Source organism: Coenobita brevimanus, chromosome 72 (genome assembly GCF_032717465.1).
Source record: "Coenobita brevimanus isolate Jiangsu-jjx chromosome 72, ASM3271746v2, whole genome shotgun sequence".
NCBI lineage: Eukaryota > Metazoa > Arthropoda > Malacostraca > Decapoda > Coenobitidae > Coenobita > Coenobita brevimanus.
In genome coordinates, this window is record NC_137025.1 from 10738948 (window position 1) to 10756548 (window position 17601).

The 17601-nt window shown below is 41.4% G+C and overlaps 1 protein-coding gene across 1 annotated transcript; it reads right to left on the minus strand.

The window, feature by feature from the left end:
• Nucleotides 1-1440: 1440 nt before the first annotated feature.
• Nucleotides 1441-16199, minus strand: LOC145407253 (neuroligin-4, Y-linked-like). The gene is made up of 7 exons (XM_080278286.1): nt 15650-16199; nt 12584-12739; nt 10244-11121; nt 8252-8406; nt 5033-5148; nt 2134-2423; nt 1441-2085 (listed from the first exon to the last, which is right to left on the minus strand). The coding sequence occupies exons 1-7, from the start codon at nt 16197-16199 to the stop codon at nt 1441-1443; spliced, it is 2790 nt and encodes a 929-aa protein (XP_080134412.1).
• Between the last annotated feature and the right edge of the window lie 1402 nt (nt 16200-17601).

Genomic DNA, 17601 nt, shown 5'->3' on the forward strand with positions numbered 1-17601 from the left:
CCAGTTTGGTCCCAAATTTAGGCAGGTGATCAGGTTATAGCCCATCATCCCTTTAATTGTAGTCAAAATCGCACCAGCAGTTTTCGCGTAACTTATTGACAGACAGACAGGCACAAACAGACAAACCAAGTGAAAACAATCCCCCCGGGGGGGGGGAGGTGTAATCACCTATGGACAGGGAAATATGCTAAGGCTTTGCTTAGAATAACCATCCAACAGGAGGGAAACTGAGAAGCAGAGGGTGAAAATTTATTTCGGAAACTTTTGTCCCCGACAGTACCCGCCAATAACCTTGTGAAGAGATTTTGCAGTCTTTTGAAACATCTTAGCATTATTTCATTTGGTTATGCCATTGTTTCGAGACGGAGTAAAGGAAATACTGACTGCAGATGTACTCAATTAGTTCTGTTTTTCATTCTGACTTCGAAGTCCCAGTACCCAGTCCAAATACAACTCATACCCTCCCCACCCTGCCATCCACCCACCCCAACCCTCCCTCGATTTTGACAGGGTCTGTGCAAGGTTGCTGTTTTATTATCAATTAGGTGTTTAGTTGAAAGAGAAGGCATAGTTGGTGGATGAGAAAACAGTGCCTCACTGTGAGTTGTATGGTGCAGGTTATATAATTATTGTTAGTCTTGGGTTTGGGTGCTGTTTCGTTGTCTTATATCGTATTTGCTGCGAACTCCCTCTCCCCCCCCCCCCACTTGTATTCCACTGTGGCCTTCTCCATCCTAATGTTAGTCCTTCCAGCTCTTGTTTAATATACAGTCTTCAAAGATAGTGATACACATTAATGATTTCCCATGAGTTTTATTTTAAAAAATGTTTGAGCTACATTATATCACTTATTAGTTTGTCAAAAGTATATGAGTACTCTATAGTTCTGCATTACATACATACAAAAATTTTAAAGGTTTACGAAAGTATGTGAACACTTCCACTTTCACCAGTGGAGACGATTGATTTTTACAGTTATTTCTTCTTAATACGAAGACGAGACAACATTTTTCTATCTATATTCGTAGGGAACTACTTGTGTCCTAAAAAAATAGAAAATATGTAATTGATCATAAGATAATATTCACTTGAAGAGTTACAGTGCAGATGATAACCTCGTTGCAAGACTGCTACTCAACTTCCTTCAGGCACTTATTGCTAGGATTGTAGCTGGTGTTGGTGTGCTGGGTGTCCCTCTGGCCAGCTGCGCGGGCCCCTGGCCTTGCGTGGCCAGGTGGAGGAGCTGCCGAGTGTGCTGTCTTCCATGACCGGCCCCGCAGGTTCATCACCACGGACAGAAGTGATCACGTTCAGTTCATTGTAGAAACTACCGCCGTAGTAATCGACGATGTGAGCGTGATCTGTTTGATGCTGTGGGTCTATAGCGCCCCTCTGCAGCAGCTCTGAACCCGACGCCAATGGCACCAGAGGGCGCTGCCATCATAATCGTAGCTCATCGTAGGGTGGAATTTTACCCTTGGGTGGCGCCGGCACATGCGCCGGCAGCAGCGGCTGTGACTCGGATGGCATCAGTCGAGGGGGAGGAGGCGGGCGCGGGAGTGCAGTGGGTTGGTGTGGTGATATTGTGCCGCTGATCAGAGTGGCACTGCCATTTGGCTTAGGAGGCTGAGCTACCTCCACATGGAGATCATCAGCCTGCAGCAACCCTGGTGGGTCCGCGAAGGCCGGGGGACACTCGGAGATGTGTGTGACTATTGGAGAGTGAATCAAAGGTTCGGGTGGCGTGGTCATAAACGATGTTGCTGCAAATGTTGGCTTAGTGATACTAATATTTGTTGTAGATCCCACAATAGGAGCTGAAGCAGAGCTGACACCGGCCAGCTGCTGTTCACTACTGCTCTGGCTGGTTTGCTGACTCTGCTGCTCTTGTTTATTTCCTAATCGTGACCGGTCACGCTGGTAGTACACTCCAGCAAATATTAATATATTTAGTATGAGGAGTGACACCCCTATGGTAATTGTGACCGAGAGCGCTGTGGAGTATGATACATGAGTTGCTGACGCAGGTTTCGTGGCCTCCGCCAAAACTGTTTCATTATCAGGCATTGGGGCAGGTCGTGCAAACTGGCCACGTGGGGTAGTAAAAAAGCGCGTGAGAAGCAAAGGCTTGGCTGTGGTGGTGGTTGTGGTTGTGGTGGTGGTGGAGGGCACGATGTAGTGTCCCGCCATGTGTTGCAGTGGCCGCACGGGGCCTGAATACAGATCGGGGTCGTTGTACTGAGAGAAGAGGTGGTGCACGACTGACAACTCCTGCAGTTGGTCCTCGGGGTCTGCATCCTCGGCCTCTAGGTCCCTTAACGTGAGGAACTCAAGGCGACCCACCCTCTGTAGGCGTGGCACCAGCCAGGTCCACAAAGCCAGTTGGTGGGCGCGGTAATGGTGCCGCACCTGGGATGCCGCGCCTGAAACAGCATAACCATCATATTTATCACCTGAATCCAGTTTCACAATTTCAACTGGGTGGATATGCTGCAGAGATAGAAGAGGGAAAATACATAATCATCATCATCATCATCATCATCTATTCCTTTTACACTTGGCTAAGACAGGATCCAAACGCAAGAAAAGAGAGTACAAAATTGAAGTGGGTCACATCACACATCATTTTAGCCCCAGGTATTCTGGCTTCCCCTGGCAAGGAAACTAAAATCTGGTAAAAACTATACAACAGAATGCCCTGTGAATTCTGTCACTGGGCCATTGCATAGATTTGCTCATCACTGAAACATAAAAACTGTTTCTAGCATCCTTCACTAGAAGAAACCTCTCGTAAGCAAAAAATAATTACCTGAATATAGCAAGAATTTTACAAGTAATTTGCCATTAGTGACCCCATAAACATTCTAAGCTTTTTCAAAATTATGCATTTTAATTTCATTTCCAATTTAGGACAGTTGTTTAGAGACATGAACTGTAATAGGACAATCAAAGGGTTATAACTCAGTAGTTCTTTTCAATTTTTGCTACCACCAGACGAAAGATCTTTTAGTGAAGGTATTAGGTGCTTCATTACTGCATATTGTACTGTAGCCACATATCTCTGTTATTTTGATCTTATGCTTAAAGTGGCCTGCAGTGTAACAGGACATTCAGGAGATCCAACTTTTTCATCACGTAACCATTTCCTATCATCCAGGTGTTACGACCAGGCGAATTAATTTATAAACAATAGCTCAAGTAATTATTTGGGTTTATTGGCTTGATCAACACAGTTATTGGCGAAGATATTACAATATGCGTGAAATATATAACTTCTCTGCTGCAAAAGATATTACTTTCTCTGAATATAACATCAGACTGATCAAACTATTACTTTCGCATAATTATACAAACAGATAGAGAGAGACACAGACAAAGTTAGATAGATAGACAGATAGTCTAGACAGGTAGAAAAGAATGATAGACAGGAGGTCTGTTCTGTGTTATATTTCCAGTAGTCGATAGCCTGTAATCTAATGAAATATGCCATGGAACCAGGTACTCGGCTTTCTGCTTAAAAACTACTGTAAAAAATAGTGAGTACTATAACGGGAGTAATCAGGCACATGCTCCTTTTTAACATTTCCACAAAAGCTCTTTTTTAACATTTCCACAAAGAGCTTCCCACTGTGGAAATATCTTGACCTCTACAGCAACGGAAACAGAGAACGTTAAATCCTTCATAACTCTGACTTTATGTTATTCTTGCTATCGCCACATATTTCGATTCAACTCAGGAGGGACGTGTAGTACGGAAGAGGGGACAAATAATCACCACTGGCCTCTGTAGTACCATGACGTCTAGTTTATTACATTCTTGTCACCGCCAGAGGAATTTATGTAGTTTGGGAGAGACTTGGCAGTTAAGTGGCTACAAACAGTCTCCATAAACCACCTCTTAGCATCTTCACCCTGATGCTGTACTTCTTGCTACCTTTATTCTTTATTCTTGCTACATTCAGGCAATACCATTCAGCTTAGAAAAGACTTTTCGAAATGGAGGGGTTCAATACAGCCTTCACTTAATCATTCACTATAGGGGATTTTTCTTGAGTTGAATAAAGAACAAAATCTGGAGGTAACAAGGCAAGAAAAAATACGCCACCAGTTCGAGGAGGATCAAGTACCAGCGTGTCTTTGCAGCTTAACAGACACCTCTGCTTATGATACACAGTTCCTTATCTTTATCACTTCTCCAGTCAGCAACCTCTTATCTTTGTAATCTGTAATACGTAGCTTTAGAGACACCTCTGTTAGTGGGTGGCTTAAAAATACTCATTGCTTCTTAGCCTAAATGGCGAACTTTGTGTTCTGTAATTGCTGCCTCCAGAGCATTATATAAAACTTAGTAAAGACGTAATATAGTGGGGGGGGGGGTTATATTCACTCTCCATTAGCCCTTTCCATACTTTGACTTTCTGCATAATGTTAGTATCACTGACAAACGATTTTATTCAGCATAAGAGAGACCTGCAATAATAATGGGAATAATAATTGAGAAGTACTTAGTGACATGTACGTCTGATACAAAAGGGCGAAAACTACTAGCTGAAAACTACCTTTGATACAATTTTTCTTAACTCTGATGATACTAAAGTTAATAGCTCAATAATAATTAATGACAGCTAAGTCTAATGCAAGAGATCGTAACTATGATGAGACAGGAATTAATGGATGAAGAGCACTTACTAGCTGACAAATAGGTCTGATATAGTAGGTCCTAACTCTTTTATACAGGGATTAATAGCTAGGAAATACTTACTTCCTGATATATTCTTCTGATACAAGGGGACGCTGATTACTTTGACGCTATTTTAATATAAATATTTATGATACAAATGATCATAACTTAGGTAATGCAGGAGCTAATTGCTAGACGGTACTAACTAACTGACAAATACCTCTGAAACAAGCGGTAGTAACTTTAACAAAATAATCTTAACAGCTGAGTGATAAATACTAACAGACAAATAACTCTGATGCCTGGAGGTGTAACTGGTAACGCAGGATTCAGTGACTGGATGACACTTACTGACTGATAAATACTTTTGATACAAGGGGTCGTAACTCTCCCACACGATGTCCTTAAGGCTGATCCTCTCTCTGCCTGGCAGGGAAAGCTCCTGGCCTGCTCGGTAATTGGGGTTCCTGCCGGGGACACAGAAGGACGTCAGACACAGGACACGGGTCAGGACCGTCATCAGGCACAGGGGACTGGGTGGGGCTAAGAGGGTTGATAGTTTACAAAGGGAAATGCAAATATGGATCTGGATTATGCTGACATGTTACATAGGAAAACGAACTGTTCATATACCACTGGGAAGTGCTAGAAAGTAACAAAAGAAGATATAATTAGTTTACTGATTTGTGCTGATATGTTAAAAATGAGATGTACAGTTATGAAAATGAGATGCTTTGAGGTAAGTTCCAAATGGGGATGCAAATACGAAACTAGGTTCAGTGAGAAGGCTAATGGGCTCCGAAGGGAAATACCAATATGAAACCGGACTGGAGTGCGAAGAATGATAATTTACAAACGGATATGAAATTAACTTGGATAACAGAGGAAATGGGTTACAAAAATTAGCAACGTAGGTTACAAAACAATAATTCTTATAAACAAAAATAGTCTGATATGTACACATAGGCATCTTTTTGCATTTTCACAGTACAGAACAGGTGATATCTGAAGTGGCGTTAAAATAATCGTTAGATTTTTAGTCTTTTTGCGCCAAAGATCGTCCGAGTTCACTTAATGATGATTACATAAAGAAAAGTGCTATACATACACATACACATTTCATATTCATTTGTTTTTCCTTCCTCCGTTCTGTTATATATATATATATATATATATATATATATATATATATATATATATATATATATATATATATATATATATATATATATATATATATACATATATATATATATATATATATATATATATATATATATATATATATATATATATATATATATATATATATATATATATATATAAATATATATATATATATATACACACACACACACAGAGGAGAATCGAAACAAGCGACAGTGATTACGTCTTCAGACTTCCTCTAATCAGCAATGCATTGAAAAATTTATTAGCAATATTTAGGATTTACTACAGAGATATTTGTATATAAATAAACAAATATCTCTCTAATGTGACTAGGAAGAAAAATACTAGTGACTTCTGAGAAATCAGGCTTTACAAGTTCTACTGTCTTGTTTAAATACATATACTATTTTAATCTTAGGATTATGATAATAAAGTCAGGCAAAACAATTATCAGCTACGCTAAGATGCCATAAAGATGGGGGGATACTGATGCTTCAGGAAAAATAGCATCAAAAGTTCCAGTTATCTATGGCATGTGTGTGTGTGTGTGTGTGTGTGTGTGTGTGTGTGTGTGTGTGTGTGTGTGTGTGTGTGTGTGTGTGTGTGTGTGTGTGTGTGTGTGTGTGTGTGTGTGTGTGTGTGTGTGTGTGTGTGTGTGTGTGTGTGTGTGTGTGTGTGTGTGTGTGTGTGTGTGTGTGTGTGTGTGTGTGTGTGTGTGTGTGTGTGTGTGTGTGTGTGTGTGTGTGTGTGTGTGTGTGTGTGTGTGTGTGTGTGTGTGTGTGTGTGTGTGTGTGTGTGTGTGTGTGTGTGTGTGTGTGTGTGTGTGTGTGTGTGTGTGTGTGTGTGTGTGTGTGTGTGTGTGTGTGTGTGTGTGTGTGTGTGTGTGTGTGTGTGTGTGTGTGTGTGTGTGTGTGTGTGTGTGTGTGTGTGTGTGTGTGTGTGTGTGTGTGTGTGTGTGTGTGTGTGTGTGTGTGTGTGTGTGTGTGTGTGTGTGTGTGTGTGTGTGTGTGTGTGTGTGTGTGTGTGTGTGTGTGTGTGTGTGTGTGTGTGTGTGTGTGTGTGTGTGTGTGTGTGTGTGTGTGTGTGTGTGTGTGTGTGTGTGTGTGTGTGTGTGTGTGTGTGTGTGTGTGTGTGTGTGTGTGTGTGTGTGTGTGTGTGTGTGTGTGTGTGTGTGTGTGTGTGTGTGTGTGTGTGTGTGTGTGTGTGTGTGTGTGTGTGTGTGTGTGTGTGTGTGTGTGTGTGTGTGTGTGTGTGTGTGTGTGTGTGTGTGTGTGTGTGTGTGTGTGTGTGTGTGTGTGTGTGTGTGTGTGTGTGTGTGTGTGTGTGTGTGTGTGTGTGTGTGTGTGTGTGTGTGTGTGTGTGTGTGTGTGTGTGTGTGTGTGTGTGTGTGTGTGTGTGTGTGTGTGTGTGTGTGTGTGTGTGTGTGTGTGTTTCGAAAGCCGCGAGACACACGAGTGCAAAAATGTAAATATGCTAATATCATTTAGTATGGCAATAAAGTGAAATTAGACGTCAGTGTGAGGCATGAAGCAATAATATGGTAACTAGGAAAACTTTATATTACAAAAGAACGAGGATGTACACAGTTGGTGATTATATCTAAGCATAAATAAATTATGAAAAGAAGCCGGTATATTATGGCAGATTTTAAAAACTTTTCCTTACATACAGTGCTAACACAACGAATTTAGCAAAACAATGGAATTCCGATGCATAGATATATTCTTCTTGCACTTGAGCGGGCGATTCATTTTCCATCACAAGTAGCAACCACTTCTGTCTGTGCAAGAGATGGTAAATAGTTATTGTACTTCAGTAACAAAATCTTTACTCCAAATGAAAATGATAAATGTCCACATTAAACTACTTTGTGCAAAACTATTAAAATCCTCTAAATATTTAGTCATAATCGCTCACAACGTATCGTAACTCAGTGCAGTATTATACTTGATATAGCAAGATGACTTCGTAACATTAATCCGACAAAAGTAAGTGTAAAGTCGGTGCAAACAATATCTGAACCGTTGGGCAGTATGGATTGCAGAACGAACACTAAGACTTCGGCATACTAACTAACCTGCTTACGAGATGGATAATTTGGCAATAAAGGTGCAATACTATATGTGGCTTGTATTTGTAGCTAAAAATATTATCTTTCAATCGTTGTAATAATAAATAAAATAAATACACAGGATGTTCCCTTTCTTTTATTTCTTCCTGTTTAAAACTTAGAGTGTTCCATTATATTTTTGCCTACTGTACATGGACCAAATCAGGCGGGATGCTCTTCCAGTTCTTATCCCGATCCACATGATGGTAGTACAGTTTTAGTCAAAGTAATTCTGATTTCGACCATGGTATGGACAGCTCTTAGGTTAAAACTGTGAAGAGAAGACCTACCCTGTCCTGGCGAAGTTAGCGAGAAATGTGAGCATGGCCTGAGAGACGAGGTGGTCGTGGAGGGTCCAGTTACCGCTGTACACTCCCAGCTCTGCCACCAGGGGCGCACCCAGCACCAGCGGCAGCTCCGCGCCATGCACCGCCCCGTGTACACCCTGCAGCGTACACACATACATACATACACACACACACACACACACACACACACACACACACACACACACACACACACACACACACACACACACACACACACACACACACGAAAGGAAAATGAAAGTACAGTAAGTTGGCTTAGTGAAATAACTTTATCTCCTCTGATGGAAGAGACTTACCGGTATACATTAAATGTTCGACAGTTTTACAGAGCCTACATTTACACCAGAGAAGTAACTGACTGAGATTTCTTAAAATGATTCGCATATTGTTAGATTACTCACAGATCAGAAACACAGTGAAGATATTAAGCAAAAAACAAATAAATAAATTTTAGCATTAATGCAATGTTTAGACAATCTAAAGAAACACAAATTCGGCGGAACAAAAGAGATGACTCGATGCATGACCATGCCTATGGTTATACTTATAGGTTCGAAATTTTGTTTCCAAGTCAGATACTTGTATGTCATACCAATGATGATTTAACACATGACTGACATCATGTGAATTTCATGTTTTTTCGTTTGGAAGCAAGATTCAGGATACCCCTGACTCCACGTCAAAGGATAGCCTAACCTACGTGTTGGCTTAAAGAAAATACCTAGGCCTTACTGCAAATCCTTATTACGAAAGAAGCAAAACCCTGAAATGTATATCGCCAAATAGTTAACTTTGAAGACACACCACGATGTGAACTCCTTTACTGCTATCACGTATTTTTGTGTTATATTCTTGCTACCTTTTTGCAACTTTATTCAACTTGGGAAAGACCTCTTTCAGTGAAAGGAATACTGAAAGCTTTATCGAATCTTTCCATTTCGAAACGTCTCTCCAAAACAGAAACTAATGTAAGGATATATGGGCTTTGAATTCCGCGTATTATAAGAGAGAAATTTTTTTTGGCTGACCTCTGAATTTTCTATGTCGTGTTGAATATGCACACCGCATTTATTTAAATACTTGATTATTCTTTGAAACAATCTAAGTCAAAGACCAATATCTATCTCTGGGAAGGAGTGGTGGGTGACGTTGCCTAGTCCAAAATCAAAATAGAAACTCCGCTTCCCCTTATGTTATGATGCTGTATTCGGCTTCTTTGATTTGAAACTACATGCACTAGATATAACCGATCTCTTGGCTTAATTTGCTTTACGAAACCCAAATTTCTATAATCAAATTTCTATAACTATCGAGTAAAATTCCATGATTCCCCAGCTCCCTCACCACCCCTTAAATCAGTGACACGTTTTGATAACAGCATAAAGGTGTGTCCCGAAGGTGAAAGATGTTTTATTTCATGTTATTTTTCAAAAGCTTTGGTGGGGATGCTTGCAGTACACCTAGGTCCAGTAGTTTTGTCGCTCTTCTTATGTGTGGCCTGCCTTTTCAAAACAATCCCAAAATACTCTCAATTTTAGTTCTGACTGCTAATAACGAAGTGCTCTGTGCATGATTTTTAATATATTTTTACCTTGAAGATTTCATCTTAGTTAAACAAAGCGTAAACAATTTAAGGAATGCTGGCACACGAATCATTCATAAGATGCAGCTCTGAATGTGATTTCTGCAGAACACAGATGAAATGATCTTAACGTGGACTTTCAGTTCGTTGCATAATTATGATAGTCAGCAGTTAAAACAGTATGTAGTTTAAGAGCAACGTAATTTGGCAAAGTGTATAATCATACAAGATACAGCTGCAGTAGCTTCAATAAAATTGTTACCTTTGTTGTGCTATGTTCACTTATTGTTTTATGATGAAAAACGCCAGATTTTATACAGATGATGAAACAACGAAAGGGTTAGAGATAAATGACAAGATTAATTACTCACAGAACGGTCGTCAGGGCTGGTGGTGTCGTGATCGAAGACATAGAAGAACTGGTTTTTGTGGCCCATACGGAGACTGTTGGCAGCGGTGACCAGCGGCGCGACAAATAATGCATCACTAAGAGCATCCAATGTGGCATCTCTGGTGGCAGCAGGGTGAGGGTCAGGCTGCTCCCAGTCCGTGTATTCATTCACAGCCGAGATGAACACCTCATTGAGGTGATAGTCATAGGAGTTGCGAACCATGGTGCGCAGAATGCGGTCACGCTGACGCAACGAGAGTCCGGCCTGGATTGCAGCGCTGGTGAAGAAGTTGTATGCTTCGAGTGGCACCACACCAAACATGAGGTCATACTCACGGCTGTCCTCCGCTGCTCTTTTCCTCAGCTCCCGCCGGTAGTCCTTCTTGATTACGATACCATCCACGCTGGGACCAAAGGCTGGTAAGAACTGTGGCGCTGAGATGTGAACGGCTTGCAGCTCCTCCAGAGGCTTGTCCTTGAGGCAGTTAACCATCTTGTCCAGCTCCTGGTTGGAGGGGGTCAGGTCAGGGCGATGGAGGCTGGCTGTTGTACAGTTGAGGGCCCGGCCGAACTGAATGGCGTAGTATGTTGGCGTGTTGACGGTGGCCCAGGGACTGAGTGCTGAGCCAGACATGAGCACCGCCCGCTGGAACAGGCCAGGAACAACGGCCCCTGAGGTCATAAGAAAGTGTATACAGGCAGCGCCAGTCCCATGACCCACCAGGGTCACACTGCCAGGGTCGCCACCGAAGGCCCCGATGTTCTCCTGCACCCAGTGCAGCGCCGCTATCTGGTCCATCAGCCCGTGGTTCATCACGTGCCCTCGTCCACTTGGGTCAGCATTTGTGTTCAGGAACCCTGTAAAAGTCACTGTTCAACAACCTACCAACCTATTTAACTCTTTTTTTTTAATACTATTGTCTTTAGAATTATATTTTGGCTATCCTGTAACTTCCACACGTAATGCAGGAACCCATTAAAAGTCACTGTTAAACAACCTACCAACCTATTTAACTCAATTTTTAAATACTATTGTCCTTTGGAATTATATTTTGGTTGTCCTGTAACTTTCACACATGCATACGAAAATAATTGCCATTGTAAGTATAGAGCAGTTATTCACATTTCATGTGCAGGATCATTAGTTGGCTACTACTTCTTTTTATGATGATTTCGCTGAGGTATTTACTCATATACGGCACTATATTAAGTATGCAAAACTGATATCATTATGAAAACGTTTTTCCATGTACGTGTTGCTCTTTACATCCAAGATAAATATATATGAACTTCCATGGCATTACCCTGGGGGATAAACATTCCTCCCTCTGACCGACCCCCTACTTTTCTTTGTATTCCTCTCTACCCATTGATATGTTAATCCATCCTCTCAACATGCCCAAACCATCACTACCCTTCCTCATCACAACATCAATACATTCAGGTCCCATCCCTCCTATTCGCAGTCCTAGTCCACCCCAGGCCTCACATTCAAGGACGCACTATTCATTCATCTAATCATTGTCATTTCATTAGGTGTGAGGAAGAGGATATTCTTAGGTTCAAACGTACAGAAAGGGCAATGGTTAGATGGATGTGTAGCACGTCCTTGAATACGAGGCCTGGGAGGGGAGGTGGGGGGGGGGCAAGGATTGCGATTGATGAATTAAAAGGAAGAATCGCATTTGAATGTACGAGTATTGGTGTTGTGATGAGGAGTTGTAGATTGAAATGGTTTGGGCATGTTAAGAGAATGGAGGATGACAATTGCGTGCGAAAAGTGAGAGGTGTGACCGTCGTGAGTACGGTTCCGAAAGATAAATAAAAAAAAAATAAGACATGGAATGAGGTTATAGAGTGTGACCTCAGGGATAACTGACCGAATAGGCAGGCTGCGGGAGAAAAAACAGCGTGGAGAGCCGCCATTCGGAGACCAAGGCCGACGCATTCAAGCATTTTGGAGACTTAATAAAAGATAGGATACGATACAATAATCCAATTTGCTGTCTTTCTGAGTGAGAACTGACCGAGGGGACTAGGCGGAAATTGAGTGATGGCAGTGAACTCCTTTCTCACTGGCAAAGGAAATTATACAGATTAGGCAGCAGACTGACACACATATACCTGAGTTCTGACTGAGGAAGTCGAGACTGTAGCTGAAATCTATAATAACGACCTGATAGGCAGATAGGCATTATACGACAGACTGACATGCTACGTTGTCCGATACGATAGCCGAAACAAAGATATATTAGACAAAATATAGAAAAATAGATTGATCGATGTGTGTGCGTGACGTAGGGAGGGTAAGGCGCCTTACCAAGTGGTCCTAGTCTGTAGTTAAGAGTGATGACGATGACCTCTCCGTGTGCCGCCAGCACCGACCCATCATAGGGGTTGGAGGCGCCCCATTCGAAGCTCTCCCCATGGATGAACACCACCACCGGCAGCGCTCCGTGGTGCTCGGAATCTGCCACTACCGAAAGAATAAAAAATGTCAATTAATAAGAATCACTGATGCAGAGAAGCAGCAGTAGTAGAAATTACAGCAAGGAAAACTTAACATGGACCTGGTTTCTAGGAAGCCAAAGTTTGGTCTAAGGTAGAGGTTTCATTATCTCTTTCCCTTTTGTAATGCATATATAATAGTGGCAGTAGTAGTTGTAGTAGCTGGAGGAGGAGAGGGGGGGGATAAAAATATGGAAATGAATGTACAAGGCCTTCACTGCCATACTGTACCTTATAAGGAGGTTCAGTGATGGGTTTGGGATGGAGCTTTCAAATACTTTTTCTAATGAGATGTAATATCAGGAATACCTAGGATATTGTTGTTTTAGTTTTTGGCTTATTTAAATGTGGACACTGATAAATATTTCAAGAACTGACATGATCATAGTCTCTACCCCTTCAGACCGACGACGAATTTTATTAGTTTTCTTCTGCTAGCACCCGATGATTTTGTTCAACTTTGGGAAGGTTTTTAGTGATGAAGTTGGTTAATGAATGCAATATCTATCCCCTCCAGTTAAAGATGTTTCCCGCAGGCTCAACAAAATAGTTTAACGGTAGCAAGAATTAAAGGGAAAAAAATATGCCATCAAAGAGGATGCATTAAAACGAAGATCGCAAGGGTAAAGGCAAACCCTCGAATTTCAGACAAAATCAATTCAACACACGATGGGGGGAAGAAAGAAGTGTGACGTTTCCACCTCACTGCTGATTGCATTATGTAAAGTGAAGAGCAGTTTAGCCATTTCTCATCCTCAAATGTGCTCCAGACTTTACAGACGTAATTTGAGAAATTACCTAGGCTTCTCTCTTCTCGGTCTTAAATATACGGGTCAGAGTTATATCACTTTTCTTTGCATTAGTAATTGTACAACGACTGTTTTTAGATTTTTGTTATTGACAAAAGATTAAAAAAAAGGAGAAAAATTGTTTTCACTTAATACTCAGCATATTAATGTACAAATCCAGGTAAACCCATAACTACTTATGCATTTCCACGAACACTATATTACATTTTTAAATGTTACAATGCCTCAAATTATCGCCATTGGCGCAACTTACGAAATTTACACTGTATAGCACATATTGCCAGTTATGAGTACGGCTGATAATTTTTAGCATTATTTTTTAAAAATCTGCTTGACACCGAACCTTCGGGTGAAAATAGGGTTGGTTACAGTATCTGATCCTGGTTGCTGATACCGTCGGGATGATTAGCCCATGATGGTGATGATTATGGCTTCAGATCTGCATTTTCGTATGCTGTGTAATTTTGTAATCTGTGACACAATCGTATAAATACTAATGCATAATGTTTGAAAAGAGTAGACCTAGTAAAGTTTTATATGTAAAATACAGCAAAATCGGAAAATTGGAAGCATTTGTTTTTAAACTTTTCTTTTCTGGCTTGAGGTATACTACGGCTAATCAAGAGGGCAGACTACTAGTACAAAATGTTACACAAATTAGCAGTGATTTTTTTTTTATTATTATTTTTACCACCACCATCACCATCCTCATCGTGACCTTTTTTCTCACCCATGGATGGAGTTAGGTGGGATTCAGAACGAGGATACATAAAATACAAAAGCCCAATACTGTATATCCATCAAAAGAATGAACTTGGAACACTTAAGTTTAAACGGTAATGCCGAACCTTCGATGGCGGAGACTCGGCTTTTGTTTTATTGACAGGCAACACAACGCGGAATAATTCTAATGACAACTGATTTTCTTTGATATATGTATATGCTTGTAGCTAAAGAAAACTATGAATGAAGACAGTCTTTATGAACTTCTAGAGAAAAATTGTAATAGTTATGAAATCGATAATATAATTCTACATGCTGTATAGTCGAGGACAATGTCCTATAATTTCAACTGTTTTTTCTCCATGGTCGTTGAAAATCTGTTTAGCGAATCCGCAGCAACAGACGCCGATGACTATATTTTGTCACAGGTCAGTGCCATCAGGGTTGTACTTGTATGCTGAGGATTTACAACACTGTGTTACAAAGTCCATTGAGAGCAGCAGGAGAGGCGACAGAACTTATGATGCCGACCGTGAATGATTAGCAAGGAAGCATTGTCTTCAGCCCAAGGACATTTTTTCTCCTCATATTTCATTCTTGCAATACCTGCACACTGTACGTTCAGCTTTAGGAGACATCCAATTGTGAAAGGGTCAATGAAGTCTCCATATATCCCCTCCAGTTTGAAAAGATTCTCCTAAGAAAATTAAAATCGGCTGGAAGTGAGTTGCAAGGAAGTTAAAAATACTGTCAAGTACAAGAACGAAAATCATGTTCGACTTTCACCAAAACTTGAAAGAATGTTCACGACCCTCATTTTTGAGTTAGGACGTCTCGTAGTGCATTTTTTTTTTTTGTCTTTTTTTTTTCATCTAACACACGTTACTATTTGCTTCTTTTATTACGGTATGTGAGGGAACCACTCTATGTCGATATTAGAAAAAGCAACCGACAAGAGAATATCAAAGTTAATACCTTATGAAAATTCAGGCATTAAGGAAGCAATGTTAGGAACCCTCCTTAATTCACCTGAGTCTGGCTTACTGGAAAAGACAAACTTCACATGGAACTTTTATCTACCTTGAATTCAGATAAATAGAATTCTTGATGTTGGTACTGTATATTGTAGACGTTTTTTTTTTTCTGCCTCGTGAGCTACAGGTTGGCCAAGAATATTTTTGAATGGCGTAAAGATTATTGCACCAGTGAAACTATGAACTGCTTTATTATGGCTATTTTATTTCAGTAGTAGATAAATGTAGCCTTATGAACTTGTACGTTAACATGGTATAATATTAAGGAGTTTACAAAATATTTCATTATTATTTTAGTATTGTGTCACTAACCTAGTGCTGGCACATATAGGTTGAGGTAAAGGCAGTCCTCTGCCTGCTGGGTGAGGTAGTTGGCCAGCCGGCGGAGGTGTCGAAGGCGAGAGCGGGGCATGGCTTCTTCCCCTTCCTCCCCCCACAACTCCGGCAGGTGCTGGGGGCACACGGGGCCGTACTGGTCCGCCAGCCGCTCACCAGACCACGGGCTGGGCGTCCTCGTCGGGCTGAAGCGATTGGAGCCTGTAGGGGGCGTGGCGTAGGGCACCCCCAGGAATACCTCAACGGGACGCAGCTGCTTGTTGCCCAGGGACCTTATACTGCCCCTTAGCTGACCGTACTTGGTGGTCACAACCCGCGGACTGCGAGTCTCACCACCCGCCAGTCCTGCCACCATTGCCACCACCAGCGCAGCAATCGCCACTGCCAAACTCCAGGAAGAGGAGGGGCGGCTGCCTGGCCCTGGACTTCCTTCAGCCAGGAGATGGTTGGCTGACCAGGGGCTGCCCTTGTCATGGCACAGGGCAGTCACACCCCTGTAGATGTGGTTGCTGTTTCCATGCCGCATGAGTTCTCTGTTGCCTGGATTCCCCTCAGCATGGCCCGGAGCCCCGGTGCTGCTGGGGGAGGACTCCCTTTCAGGTTCGGAGTGCCATCCTGAGTGAGACCCTGGCCCAGAGTGCGGCAGTGTGTAGAGAAAGCCAGCGGCTGCCACCAGTCACATCACCGAAGCCACACACCACCACTGCAATATAAAGAATGGGGATAAGAATATGAAATATGAGAAACCAACAAGCTTCATATTACCATCAGCTTATGAGTCCTATTACTAACAGTGGTATACTCATTTTATTTTTCACAGCGCATATCAGTATGTTCTTGTACATTATTAACGCACAATGGAAGAGACACTAAGCTTCTTACTCCAAAAAAATGCTGTCCCAAAACCCACACCGGTAACCAAGGTGAGTAAGAGCCTAGTTTCATTTGAACCTGGGAAGAGACCCACCAGTAGGTCTTGGGACTTGAGAGAAAAAGATTCCAGAGTCTCAGTGGGATATGTACGTCTGGAGATGAATATGAATGGGTGGCATGTTAGGCCTCAGCTCGCGTGCGCCGCTTGAATAAGGTAATTTAGTCCCCAAATGGTACTAGAGAGCCGTGTTGCGTGAGGATACATACGAGTAAGAGGATACAAGAGTACAAGGCAGGTGGGCTAAAGCATGGTAATATAAGGACAGCACTCTCAGACATATAATATACAGACATATGTATTATATACTGTGTATATATATATATATATATATATATATATATATTTATTGACAGATAGCTAGATAGATAGATAGATAAAGATATATAATCGCTTTAATAATATTAGAATGAATTTAATTCATCTGTCAGTTTGTCTGTCAAAAGGTAGCTTGATGCTAACAGACCAAAATAATTTACAGCAACATCTTCCTGTTACATTTTCACTTAAAGAGTCAGCTTTTTCCAACTGATGTAAAGATTATCCCCTCCATTATGATGATGACGATGATAATGATGATGGTGATTTTTTTCTTTGCTGTCGCTAGTTGACTTTCACCATGGGAGTAACCCAGCTTCAAGGAGGTGCTTAACATTATCTGACTTCTGTATTTTTGCAACCACTAGACGATTTTATCAGCCATGAGAAGACGTCGCGTTGTTAATGGGTTAAAGGAGCTCATATACACACATAAAAGGCATAAAATTCAGTACTTCGAAATATTTTACATGCGTCTGAGAACATTCATGCAGTGTAGGAACAGTGGTCTTTCCATTCATTTAATCATCATATTGTCAGAATTTCTTTCAGTAGAAGAATATCATCTGCCGATTGAAATAGAGGCCGTCTTTTCGATTTTAAATCTTGCAACAGTACATCAGCTGGACGCAGTGTCGGGGTACTGCAAAGAAAATGAAACTTTTGTGACGACGTAGTC

What these genes read in the sequence shown, in the direction of transcription:
- LOC145407253 (XM_080278286.1), bottom strand. Translation starts at nt 16,199, where the DNA reads ATGCGGCATGGAAACAGCAACCACATCTACAGGGGTGTGACTGCCCTG. An exon ending in GCTAACTTCGCCAGGACAGG is followed by an intron (nt 5,149 to 8,251) that starts GTAGGTCTTCTC and finishes TGTCCCCGGCAG; the next exon opens with GAACCCCAATTACCGAGCAG. An exon ending in CAACCACAACCACCACCACA is followed by an intron (nt 2,086 to 2,133) that starts GCCAAGCCTTTG and finishes CCACGTGGCCAG; the next exon opens with TTTGCACGACCTGCCCCAAT.